We start from the raw sequence: 14,029 nt of genomic DNA on the forward strand, positions 1-14,029 counted from the left end.
CTTATATGGAGTTCCATGAGAACTTCTAGTGACTTGATCCCTTAGATTGTAGCCCTGTAGTAATAAGCTAGAAAACTATTCCTAGAATACCAATGGAATCACGGGCAATTAAAGAGTTTGCATGGCCCACGATGAAATCATGAAAGAAAAAGGACTGAAGAGACACAATAGTTTACTTACTCACGCAGGATAGCATTGTGAAAGTTTGAACCATCAGCCTCAGAATCCTGTCATGGAAAGAAGCAATTAGCATCTCAGCATCAACTGGCAAATATAACTTCACAAAAACAAGTTACATTATAAAATCTCCCCACTTGTATCCTATTGTCAAACTATACAGACTGACTTTGTATGTAGAGTCTAGACAATAGAAAGGCATAAACTCCACAAAAAAATAAAGAGAGAGAAAAGAACAAAGAACTTTTCACTCCAGTAGCATAAATTTGGTATTTTTCCTTCAACAGAGTCAACTCATTGGACTGTCTGAAGATTGCTACAAAAAAAAAGGAAAAAATCACCTTCTTCAGCACTAACCTACCCGAAATTTGGCAGTTTGGAGATTGGCCCTTGAAAAGAATGTATGCTGAAGCTGTGCATGGCTGAAGTCCACACCTGATAAATCCTATTGAGATCAATGCAGGAACACAAACATTTCAATACAGTACTCAAAGATCCAAACTCTATTATCCTCATGGCACTACAGTCAACACATCCTTATTATTTATACTTCCATAAATTTGCACTCAATTCATTGAAAATCACTTCAACAATTCATATTTTAAAAATACATTGGGTGTACATCAGAAAAAAAATGCATTGGATGAACATCAGAAAAAATAATAATTAGATGAAAATCAGAGAAAAATACATGGAAGAGTGACAGGAATAAATATATGTATTATGAACCATGCATTCGATTATTGCATAATCATACAACTTTTGAGACCAGTTCTGAACTTGTAAAAGACCACAAAAAAACGATGGTTCTGAATATACTTTAGTAACCCAAAAAAAGTTAGCATCCGTGGCATATTTTGACAGCAAGTTGCTGTTGGAAAAAGGTTAAAGTTCCAGTGCAGTAACGAAAAGGTCATTCTAATGGAAAACTACTGCATGGACCACTAACAGTTACTATAGTAAAAAAAACTACACTAGAGGACTACTCTTGATGAAAATGCATAGAATCCTATGTATGAAAACCAAACAAAGCTTGAAAACATGGCTGTCCGGACATTATAACTCATTCATTTGCAGAATCTTTCCATCAAGGATTGTGAAACTGGATGAAATCATTTATATTACATCTAACCATTGGACCTAAACGCTCTCAGGAAGACTGACTGTAACTCATCTATGTTAAAAGATTTTTATACATGCATGCATATTTCATGTTTCAGTCATTTCATTTCATAGAAAACTCTACGTAAATATTAAAGAATTTGTTCCTAAATATAAAATGTGAGAAAATAAAATCACTATTCACATGACATTTTAATATGCCTGCCCAAAGTGTGTAGATTTTAAATATCAGATTAATGATAGATCAGATAAAAATGAGTCACACTAATTTAATATAGCTATACAATAATGCTGTCATATAACTATCTTCCTTTATAATAAATTCAAACTACTATAGAATCACAATCTGAAATATATATGTTTTTCAATATAAACTATGATGCTATATGTATATCTTCTTCAATGATATATGTAAACTGCAATCTCAATGTATTCTGTGTGATATAAATTATATGAACTGCAACCAAAATAAATACTCTGTGATTTAATATATGTGCCACAATCTCAAGGTTTATCCTCTGATATGTAATGAATGATAAGCGACTTTACTATTATGATTGTCCTTCGCTGTATTCTGTATAGACTGCATCTTCAGTCTTCACCCATGATCTAATTAGAAAATGATTTGATAGTCTTTGTATGTATTCCAACCATGAAATCGAACACATTATATATATATATATATATATATATATATATATATATATATATATATATATATATATATATATATATATATATTGGGGCTGAGAGAATGTCTCTCCTTGGTAGTAACCTTAAACATAACATTGCCTAACTAATTTATTAGTTAAAGATAATTTATTTCCTGCAATTTATTAGTTGCCAGTTCGGGATCCAAATCTGATTCGGGTACATGAATTGGATCAGTGGATTCGTGAAAAATGAAATTTCCCATTATGATTCGTAAGGATTCATGTGTGTGTGTGTGTGTGTGCATTTAATATACAAAAATATAAGAGCTATATACATAATTCTAAAACCAAATCATTTCATAGTATGAATATATGATTCTTAAAACCTTGGCCTGCCCATAGATCCTCGCAGAATCCTCGAGGATTCGTGCTGATTTGCGCCAGATTCATGCCAATCTGGGCAGGATCCTTGTTTTATATTGTGGATCCGTCCAGATTCGCGGGCCTGCAGATCTAGACGAATCCACAGTATAAAACAAGGATCGGCTCGGATTGGCACAAATCCGAATCCAGATCAGTCCCAGATCCGAATCTGGCCTCCCGGGCACAAATCCGACACCTAAGATTTAAGAGAATGATTATTATGTAAAATTTAACTTCAGAAAAACAATAGTATTTATTTATTGTTCATGTAAGTAATAGAATAAATCAAATGTCAAATTGACCTCTTAGCCCTTCTCATTTGAATATGATTTATATACAATAGATAACTAGAGAAATTAACAAAGTGCAAGTAGATCAGGTCATCAGAGACAACCTCCTCTTTAACAAAATGGATCAAATTACACCATAACACATTGGACCTTTCTTTTGCACTAATTCATACGAATACAACATCCTAATTTACAAATCCAAGTCACCAGATAATTACAATTTCATCCAGAAGCACAGCAATAACAATTTCATCCAGAAGCACAGCAATAACTTTGAAGATAATTTCATCAATCACATTGCATAGAGAGGTGAGCCAAAGGCCATCTAAAGATTACTCTAACTTCTTCTATATAAGAAGCAAAGTAACCTTGTCCATAACTTTACCTTATTATTTTTCGTGCTAGATTTCTCAACAAAATTAAGAATACGATGTCTAATTACTCCATATAACTCCAAAAAGCTTGGGATACAAAACCATTTTCCCTAGAGCCTTGTTGTGTGCAAGAAAAAGTTGTTTCCTCCGATTCCAATTAGTAAAAAAGATGAGTGACTTGCATTATCAACTAATATAATGATTGAAGGGATGTGTTTTAATTAATATTTAAGATTGGCCTACTCCATGGTCCTCAACTCTTTGACTAAGAAAGTTATTAGAAACCTTAGCATCAAACATGATGTTCATGTTTGCATCAAACATGATGTTCATGTTTTCATCAAAAACTCTATCACCCAACCTTAGAATTTTATATATTTTTTTAAGTTTGAGCCTAGCTTCAACCTTTTTTATTATGATCAAGTAGGTGGTTCCTTAGCATATTGTCTGAACCAACTTTTCCACCCACTACCTCTAGCTTGAGAATATGTTAAAACTCATTTCGTTAATACACAAGCTTAGATGCATGGGTGATTTCGCTTCATCATGTGGAAGATGTCCTTATTTAGCAATTTGTTCCTCAAAGGAGGTCGCATTTTTGGGTCCCCTAAATGTTGGCATTGTTGGTTCTCCAAAGGAACCAAAGGAGATCGCATCTATGGCTACCTTAGAAGTTGGCATTGATGGTTCTCCAAAATCTATCCAAACTTCTGATTTATCAGCATTTCTTCGTAAATGTTTCCTCCTTACAAATACTCTTTTATGTGCTTGTTGTCATTTTCCTCCAAGGAAATACATGCTGAATCAATATGTCATGGAGGACGGTTATCATCAATGTGTCTAGGATACATGTTAATAATGAGACAACTTTTGATACACCTATCTTCAGCATCATTGGCCTCATGGTCTAAGGATCCCCCTTGTCAATTGTAGGTGTCTTCTGATCAACTTCATTTTGAGACAAATGCCATATTTTATATGTTAAAAGGATTTGACACCTTTCTTGTCTCCAAGAACTTGAATCCACAAAGCATTTTAATTTTGTTTCTAGCCCAATATAAAATCCATTAGGAAGTACTTTTGTTTATAGAAAGATTTACAATTGTCTTTATACTTCCACTACATTAATCAGAAATGCTTGGCCTTTTTTCATCTACATGTATCCACATTTAGGCATAGATCTCTCCATGGTAATTCCAATCCTACCAAATTGGTTATTACCTCCCTTCAACCCATACAAATGTTGGATGTTTTAAGCACCCTTTGGATGATATTGATTAACATAAAAATCAAGACAAATCAGCAATGCATTGATCATCCCTATGGTCTTCTACAACAAGGACTGTTTGATACCCTAGTTCTCATTCCAATTGTTTTGGGCCTATCACTTCTCAGCATTATAGACCCTCTAACACCCCCATTTTAGAACACAAATCTCAGAGGCAAGCTCAAATCACCAATTTCTTCCGTACTAAACTATTTCTTTGAATTGGTATGTTAGAAGAGGTTCTATGCAGAATTGATTACTACTAGAAGTGTCTAGCCTGTTAAAGTAATAATGTAATGTTTGTAATAATGGTCATTCACCTAGGATCTTTACTTTTTGTAGTAGTTCTTATTTAGAATGTTTCTTTTCAATCTTTTGTTTTTGCTTTAGAAACTCTGATTGTAATCTCTAATTAAGGAGCTTTTCTCTACTTTGTAATTATTGAATATCAATGAATTATCATTTCATGGATTTTGAGCCCATAGGTTGGTTTTTTTGGTAGGTTTTATCAATTCAACTACCTATAACATATTACAATAAAATAAATTAAGAGAAATAAAAATTTATGCAAGCTTCGAGATGGTAAGGTTTTATCCCACATTGCTTGTGTGGGTGAAAACTCAACCAAAAACTACTTTAAAAAAGACAAGCTCTAACCATGAGAAAGAACTAGGGGTTGACTTGGTGGACTCAAAAGGCTTGAAGGCTGAAGAAGAAAATTATTAAAGGCCAATAAGGCTGAAAGTTGAATTCTTGGGATGAAGAAGGGCACCAACCTTGGCCTGATAGAGTGACTGTTGATGCAAGATCAGAGTTTCTAGCTTCTAATCCACAAGGTAAGGTGACATCCAAACATTTTCAGATTTGAGTCTGAAGTTTCTTTTCAACAAGGGGCAATTTTGGTGAGAATTTGTAGAAATTTCCTCAACCACCAAACCTTCAAAAACATATTGCAGGCCATATGAGGAAGCAAATCCTGATATTTTGTGACCAATTTGGAGGCATCAAAGTACAGATAGGTAAGTGTTTTCAGATCAAGTCTGAGCATTTTTTCATATCAGTCAATTTTCTTGAAAATTCCATATAATATCTTAGGCCCTCAAACCCTTCCAAACTTGTTTACAGATCAATTTTATAGTCAAAACACAATTTTTAGGACTGATTGGTAGCATCAAGAGACTAAAATTTGTAAGTTGCAGAACATTTGAAAACAACCCCCCAACACCACATGTGTTACCCAGCATAATGGATTTAAATGATCAACCAACATAGTGAAGTTGTCACCTCACAATGAAGGTAATGTGTACAAATGTCTTATCATTGTGAGATTGTCACCTCAAAAACATATTCATATTGTACCGTATTAAAATGGACGCACTTGTCTTTTAAGACCTTTTAGCACCCTTTCCATAACGCCTTTCTTGAACCATGGATGAACCTGTGCTCGATGCCCTCTTTCCCCTATCTTCTTCCACTTTCTTCCCTTTTCCTTTTGGCAACTACCTGAGCTCTCTGTGGCTCCCCTATCCTAACCTCTAGGACCACATCGACTTGGTCCACAATAAGGTCAACCAAGTCGACCTTGTCCCCAGAGATTGCGGCGCTCGGAGCCTAACAAGCTTTAGAGGGTTAATTGGTTTAACTCTACTTTCCAATCGGCTTGTGTTGTTTTCCCACAAGGAGGTTTGGAGGTTTCATTTTCATAATCATATCATAACATATCATGCAATCCAATTCCATCTTTCAAGCTCGAGCATTCATATCCTTTTGAAGACAAGCAAGTTATTCAAGGAGTTCAAGCATTCAAGCAAGAGAGATTTCTAGCAAGCATTGAAGGATCCTTTGTAGGCATTTACTCTTCAAGATCTAGCTTATTGTTGGCCATCAAGGGAGCAAATCTACATTGATGCATTTGTTATCGTCTACACTGATGCATTTGTTATCTTCTACATTGATGCACAATTACATACATGGCACCATGATGGGATTATGGTAGATCCGTTGCAAATTGTGGAGATACCGTACATTCCTATACCTAATTCAAGATCTACAACACATCACAAAACAAAATTCTTATTGACAAGGGTTTTAAGCAAGGTGAATCCTCACATTTATCTTGTTTTCAGTCATTTACATTTACATTTCTCATTTATAAGGTCGATTCCTCAATCTAGGGCTTGATGTAACGCCCCCATTTTTAGCAGGTTCCTGAAGTCGGCTTGGCCAGTTCATCATCACAACCCTCGTGAGCTAACAATGGGATTTGAGGGTATCAGTTGGGGGGTTATAGGCTTTCCAATAGCCTATGGTGGGTTTTGGCTCTGTTTGAGAGAATTACTATTTATAGTAAGTCAATTGTTGGTTGTGATGAGCTAAGTTGAGTTAGAGGAGTTGAGTGATGCTCTCAATTTTTATTTTGAGCTTTTGGTTTGGTCTCCAAGAATCTTGGAGGGGCATCTATTAATAGTAAGTCACTCCATTAGGTTCATTCATCATCTCTCTTCATCAAGATCGCTTTGGTGTTGTCAGATTTCGATTCTGATGCTTCTACAGTTATTTTCGGAAGACGGGTGAATTATTATTCATCTTAATATGTTGAGGTTGTTATTTGTGTTAGTGTTTTATGTTGGTCACCTCAATATCATAGCTCGTTGGAACCAAGTCGAAAAGTTTTAAATTGTGGACACAAGAAACAGTGGCTTTGTGTGTCAGAATATTATGTTATGGTGGAAAAAGTCATTTTTGGGAGCCAAAAGCAATTAATAAATTATATTATGACACTTTTTCATATTTTAATGTTGTGGAGTTCATTTGGGAAACTTTTGTCATTTGGAGATTATAAATATGAGCCCATTTGAAAAACATCTAATTATTTGATTATCTTATTTTCTTCTATTGTCTTGGTGACAGTTCTAAGGCTCTAATTTTGTGCCCTTGCTGAAGTATAAGGGTTTGGGATCTACAGCTGAAGTATTGTAGATTCAATTCTAAGAATTATTCCAAGATCGCTTGGCAAATTGTGCTAACGCATATGATTTGTCATTCCTCCTACTATAGTAACTGTACTTAAGGAGATCTACATTGCTGGAGGTTTTGGTTTGGGGATTTCTGAATTTTAGCGCCATTTGTATCTTCATTTTGATGTGCATATTCTCAGCATTTGGGCAGCAATTATTCCTGCAATTGGATGCCTACAAGTCTGATAATTAATCTATAGTTGGGCGACATCATTACTAGTGTTTGGCATTGCATTCTGGAGATTTGAATTGCCCTATAGACGATTTGTTTGAGGGCTGCAATCACATATCAAGAGGCAGCGTCTACTTCCATAGACACCACATTTATTATTGTGTGTGAGAATTTATTGACGTTGCATGTTTTACTGCTGCAATCTACTGACACCAAATACATATATGGGTTCTTTAAGTTGTTGCTTCTCTATAGTGTATGATTGTAATAATTGCATACAACATAATTGAAAACTGAAAATTTATGCTAGCAATCATAGTAGTTTGAATTTTATATCATTTGTAATTTCTATACGTTTGAAATTTTCAAAAAGCATATCTACTGAAAACCAAAAGAAATTGCAAAAACAGTCAAAAAACAAAATATCTATTCAGCATAGTCTTGGGTGAGCCAGCAGGGTTATTACACTTGACCAAGGCAAGCCCCCATCCAACAAACAACAAACACCCTTCAATTTTTGTGTGTAAGAGCAGGATAGCAAAATTTCACATGCAGATTTGGAAATAACTCCTCAGGGGCTTCCTGGAGAAGTTGGTTCGACTTTTCTACAGTACCGTTGGACTACATCAACTTCGCGGGAATCGGTCCTTCAAAGTCGACCTGGTCCTTTCTACTTTTCTAGACGAATGGTTTCAAGGTTTTGTTCTTTTCCTCATTTCATTTGGTAGTCTACAGTCAAATATTCAAAAACAAGCTCAAATCCACGACTTTCGAAGCTAAAATACATCTTCTTCTAGATATTTCAAGGTGAGTCTTTTATATTTTATTTTCTTTCATATCTTTACCCTAGATTTCTATCTTAATTAGGCTGATTGTATACACTTAGCATCTAGATCTACATTATCAAGGCGATTAGTTCAATTTTGCATACACATTATCCTATAAGGGCCAAAGAGTGTATTTCCTTGTATTGCATTCTCCTTTATAATTCGAATTTGGTATTTGCCCCCTTCCTCCTTTGGGTCCTAGTTAATCTAATTTAGGTATAAAGAGGAATCATACTTGGAGATTTCCCTCACATACATATTTGAAGGGCTTAGTGCCTCGAAGAAGTGGAGATCTACAATCCTATTATAGTGTCTCCCTTTTTCCCCTAACACATATCAGAGGTACAAAAGAAATCACCATGGGTTCTCTCACATGATGTTGCCATGGTTTCACACACATGACATCCACCATGAACCATATTAGAGGATGGAATAAGGGCTTTCACCTCAAACTTCTTTCTTTCATGGAGAAGAAAGCATTGCAAGGAACTTCACCTCAAACTTCTCCCTCACAGAGAAGAACTTCTTAAGCAGATATCAATCTTTTAGCCTCTTTATCCAAGATTACTTTTGATGAACTGTCAGACCCCCTCTGAATCTAATATCAACCTTCTAACCTTCTTACCTTCTTGTCTAAGGTTGCCATTGATAAATTTTCAGACTCCCTTTGACTTCTAACTCTTCCTGTTTAAAGAACTGACCTAGATATGTGCCACCAACTCAACAAGTTGTGTCTTCATTCTTCATCCCACATGATTTTCACATGCGACACATCAAGCTCTTTCATTGAATGCTCCTTGAATCAACAAGTATCCATCTATTCATAATCGAGATGTCCATATAAAGGCCTTCCAGCCATGGGAATCCATCTCATGAATCATAGTCCTCTGACTGCTATAGTTTACTTGTTACTACAGAAACCAGGTCAGCCAAAAATGTTATCATCCTTTTTCCTTGAGAAATTCTAACTTAAGCAAGCTAGGGTGGCACACCAGGGTTCAGGGATTGGTCATAGCTCATGCCAAGGTCACCAGTCACTCCTCAAAGCAAAACAGCAAGATAAGACAGAGGCAATGCACACAACATGGCCTTCTTGGTCTTAGGAAACTTCAAGTAGGGGTCCACACAAAATTGTTTTGAAGCCACGAAATCTGCAAGAAAAAGGGGGATTACAGTTAAGTTAGTTGGCTGTTAATATTTGCATTCACATGCCTTATTTATTTATAGACTCAGCCTCCAAAACATAGATTTTTAATGACATTTGTGTGCTGTTTAATATGAAAATATTTCCCATCATTCTCCCTCTCAGTCAATGTTTCTAAAAATTTATAAACTTATCCCTGCCAAGTGCTTTAGTGAAGATCTGTGTTTATACTTACTCCTGACATTGCTTAAACACTAAAGAGAAGATGGGGTTTAAAAAACTCAGAAGACAGGTGGATCACAAATTTATAGGCATCTTCTTTATACATACTCCTCACATTTTTTAAACACTAGAGAAGATGGATTTTAAAATAATTGGTAGGCAATAAGCCAAGTTAGACATGCCTCATTAAGCTCCATTTCCATGGCCCGCTAGTGCATTATTATAATATAGCATCATAATCCACCCTGACCAATATGCACTTCGTTTTCATATTGCAAAGAAATAACCAAAATTTAGAAGTAAACATGTTTAATTTACTTTTCCTCAAATCTTCATTAATTTGGAAAGTTTTAGATTGATTACCCAGAAGACATTTACATATTATTGATAGGTTCCATCAATTAAATACAAAGAGATCTTTGAAAGACAAAGAAAACAATCACATTTGACAAATGTACAAGATACATCCCAGGATGACATAATGTAATAGCATATCCAGTCTGCTAAAAAGAAAAGAATGATGCACTGCTTAGTTTGGAAAATCTGCTGTTCGTTACCAGTTTGGAAAGATCCAATCCAGAAAGATTAATTCCTCGTAATCTCACTCGCTTTGCCTGTATGCATTTGATAACTTCTTTCCGTGTCAACTCAGGTTTTGTCTCATCATATTCTTTTTTCTTATAGTTTATCTGCTCAATAAATCCCTGAAAACCAACTTAAACATATTAGCAGAAATCACTTTGCATTCGATATGTTATAAAAAGATTTTCAACATAGTTCTGAAAAATGTCAGAAAAGACAAAACTGTGAAAAAGGGTAAACAGAATAAATGTGTCATCAGATGCAAACTAAACAAGCAATCATCTTTCCACTGATCAAAAATTAGAACTCTTTATCTTTCAAGATAATTGCATTTAAGGACTGAAAGTCATTATTCAAAATACATACAGCCACCAAATAAACATTTATAAGTTGGAATGCACAAAGTTCGTTTTGTGGAGCATTTATGAAATTGTTGATTTGACCTATTCATATGCAATAGAATGTGCCACATAAACAGACAATCAATTCATCCTACAAAAGTTAAACAAAATTAAATAAACATAGTAAATAGTTAGAACTTAATCAACAACCACTCTACCAACAGTAAATGAGTCAACATTCAGATTTGCAGCCTAATAAAAACATTTAAATTAGAAGGAATTAGGTATCAGTATAATTATTTAATGCAAGATATCTTAAACTGGATTTGGAAAAAGGAACTGCTCTATGAAGCGCATAGCATGAATGTATCCACAACTTGGACAGTAAATCTATCTAAAAAGACAATTGCAAGATATTTGTGAGTATTATTATCATGATGTATTGGTATCCTGGTATTGGTACGATTGATGCATTGCTATTGTGGGGGACTGATGAGCGGCTTCACAGTTTGGGACATGTTTGTATTAGAGTTGCGCAACGGCTTGTTCGAATGGCTTACTTGAGATTGATATGGGACCTAGGCATCATGGTCGCAACATGCAAATCTTGATTGCTTGAGGGCAAGCAATCTTTGGGAAGGGAGGATTGTGATGTCCCTTTTTCTGGTTCATTACTATTGTCACGTTCTTAGCCCTTTCCGCTATGCTATTGTGGGCTAACCAGGAAACCTTTGACGTATCAGAGCGGGTTTTGGTTTAGGTGCTTCTAGTTTCAAACCAGGCCAAGTGTTTTAGCCAAGTTTATCAGACACTTTATAGTGAGTCAGTTGGGCCTATATTTTGGTATTCCAATATTGGACTCGGACCAGTTCATCAAGAGCTTTCTATCGAGCTATCACACCTACTATTCCGAATTCACTTGGTTGATCATTTCTTATGCTAGAGATGCATTTAGACTATTTATTATGCCGCTTACCTATTACACAGAGACATTAATTAAAAGTGCAATAATAAGACAGGGAGAAATATGAAGAGTTAAGCAACGGTAAAATGAAGAGACACAGAGATAGTTATAAAAGGACATTCAGGTGTTCAATTTGGACATGCTTGGATATACATTTGGTTATTTGCTCGGATTTTGATCTCCCTTGAAGAGTCAATTAGAACCTTCAGCTTTCAGCCCGCTTGGAGAACAAAAACCCACAAGACAGAAGACGGTGGACAAAAGCCCATCGTAGTGGAAGCATCATTTCAAGTTTCTCACTTGCGCTTCGTTGCATCTCTTGTTTTAGCATCTCCAATCTGACTGTAATTCTATTTTCAAGATTGGATTTTTTGGGTGATAATAATAGTTATTGTATTGTTGATGTATAATGCAATAACAAACTTGAGATTATTGGAATTTGTAATATTGGATTAATTGCTGGTTATTTGTTGAATATTTGATAAAATCAGTTGCAAGTATTAGTTGTTCATTATTCTGTGATTTTCATTTAAGAGTTTGAAGTTGATACCCAGCCGGGATATTACAATGATCCACTCCATCTACCAGACTTCAACAAAGGATAGGCTAACGGCATTGATGGTCTATCTCCCCATCTGGATAGGCTAACGGCATTGATCTTGAGGATGCCAGCCAGTCACAGGAGTTTATTTGGTTTCGTTGGGGAAATATTTTGGTGGATGAGCTTTTCTATAGTTAAGTCACTTTATTTTACGAAGTGGATTTATAAAGTTACTTTATGACTTAAGTCATTTTATAACAAAAGTAACTTAAGTGACTAGAAGACAAAAATGGCTTTTATCCCACATTGCCTAGTTATTTGTACTTGCCCTCGTATCGAGGTTATAAAAGCAATGAGCTTCCTTGGGATTGACTCCATGAAAATATATCAACATATTGTTTATGAAATCAGTTGCTTGAATGTGACTGGCTTTCTTAAGGACAAAACCCCTTAAGAAGTTTGGGAGACTAGACGTAGCCCCAGTGTCTCTTGGAAGTGTGCACACAAGTTCAGGTGCAGAAATTGCAGAATAGTGTTTTGTTTCAGTCCATTTTGCAGCAGTTAACAGCAAAGATTAGTGGGAGTTTTAGTCTACACTAGCAAGGGGAAAACATAGAATCAATGATCCACGATATAGGAGAAAGGTAGAAGAGTGTGATAGTAGTCGGGCCAAGACAAACTCCAGGCACGTATATACACTACAGACCCGAGGTACCCTGACCACAGTGGAGGACGGCAGTATTCTGTGGCAGTATATTGCATGGAGAGTGAGAGGCAGTGTGAAGCACGAATAACCTCCATACCAGTCGGGAGATAAGCCCAGGTCTTTGTCTTCAGCCATTAAACATTGGGAGGCCCGACTCTGCAATAACAGATTGTAGAGGGACATTATGCATCATGACTGTTGTCTGCAAGCCCTGCACATATCGGGGGTGAGTTAAGTGTGCTATAAGGGGAACAAGGAAGCCACAGATCCATACTACACACTCAAGTTATTGATTCTTACAGCAGACGGGAATGTAGGAGTAGCATTCAGAGATGGGACTTTCAGAAAGCACGTACAGTGAAGAGCAGATCAATGGGAGCCGTATAGGCAGCCAGTACCATCAACGATCACACTCAGGTTCTTGTTACCTTATTTTGTACTGTGTTCATGTAATCAATATTGTTTAAACATTTCAGAGTCTGCACATGAATTTATAATTTTGTCCAATAGTTATTCCTGCAAATTCAGTAGTAGACAAAATGTGTACTTGGAATGATGTATTTAGAGAGTGATATGACTCCAAAGTTGCTTTCTTTCAAGTTGTCATAATTTATTGGATTTTCTTAATCATATTGCTGCATTACTGGAGTTTGGGATATTATACGTGGCCCTGTCCTGGAATACTGGTGATGATTGTCACTTAACAATTGCCCACAGCATGTGATGTTTTTCCACCTTATCACTACTCACATGGATAGAAATCAATTTAATGGCCTTGCCCAAGGTCAGCAACCACCAAACACCCAATTGTACACTGTGGTAGCTATGCTCACTTCAACAGCAAGCCTAGATGACTTTGGCAGCCACTGTCATCTTCAATGGCACAGTGCTATCAAAACATGATCCCAATTATCCAAATGTCAAAAAGAAATCCAAATCACTTAATTTCAGATTGATCCTGATTCAAAACAGTTCGTAATGCAGATGAGCCACTCATTGGGGAAGACTTCGATATTTTAAAGATTGCATCTGTAATTAATTTTGTGGGTTCAAATTATAAAGTCAGATTTTGTATTGAAACACTATGCAACATGCATCACGATCAAAAGTTGTGCAGAAAACCTATATTTCAAATTCATGGTATCCTCTCCTTCAAATTAGCTTTCACTCTCTCACTCTATGAAATTCAGATGACTTTAAAGTTTAA

The 14,029-nt window shown here is 35.8% G+C and overlaps 1 protein-coding gene across 3 annotated transcripts in view; it reads right to left on the reverse strand.

The window, feature by feature from the left end:
- Positions 1-14,029, reverse strand: part of FIP2 (potassium channel tetramerization domain-containing protein / pentapeptide repeat-containing protein) — a 165,635-nt gene that overhangs the window by 120,397 nt on the left and 31,209 nt on the right. For all 3 annotated transcript variants that reach the window (XM_089820055.1, XM_089820053.1, XM_089820054.1), the window contains 3 exons: positions 10,246-10,392; positions 539-622; positions 181-227 (listed from right to left, as the gene is read on the reverse strand). In XM_089820055.1, the coding sequence (XP_089676181.1) occupies positions 181-227; positions 539-622; positions 10,246-10,392 (278 nt within the window). The remainder of the gene's footprint in view (positions 1-180; positions 228-538; positions 623-10,245; positions 10,393-14,029) is intronic.

The sequence above is a fragment of the Cupressus sempervirens genome, chromosome 3 (genome assembly GCF_028749045.1).
Source record: "Cupressus sempervirens isolate cs-2001-9-10 chromosome 3, ASM2874904v1, whole genome shotgun sequence".
Taxonomy (NCBI): Eukaryota; Viridiplantae; Streptophyta; class Pinopsida; order Cupressales; family Cupressaceae; genus Cupressus; species Cupressus sempervirens.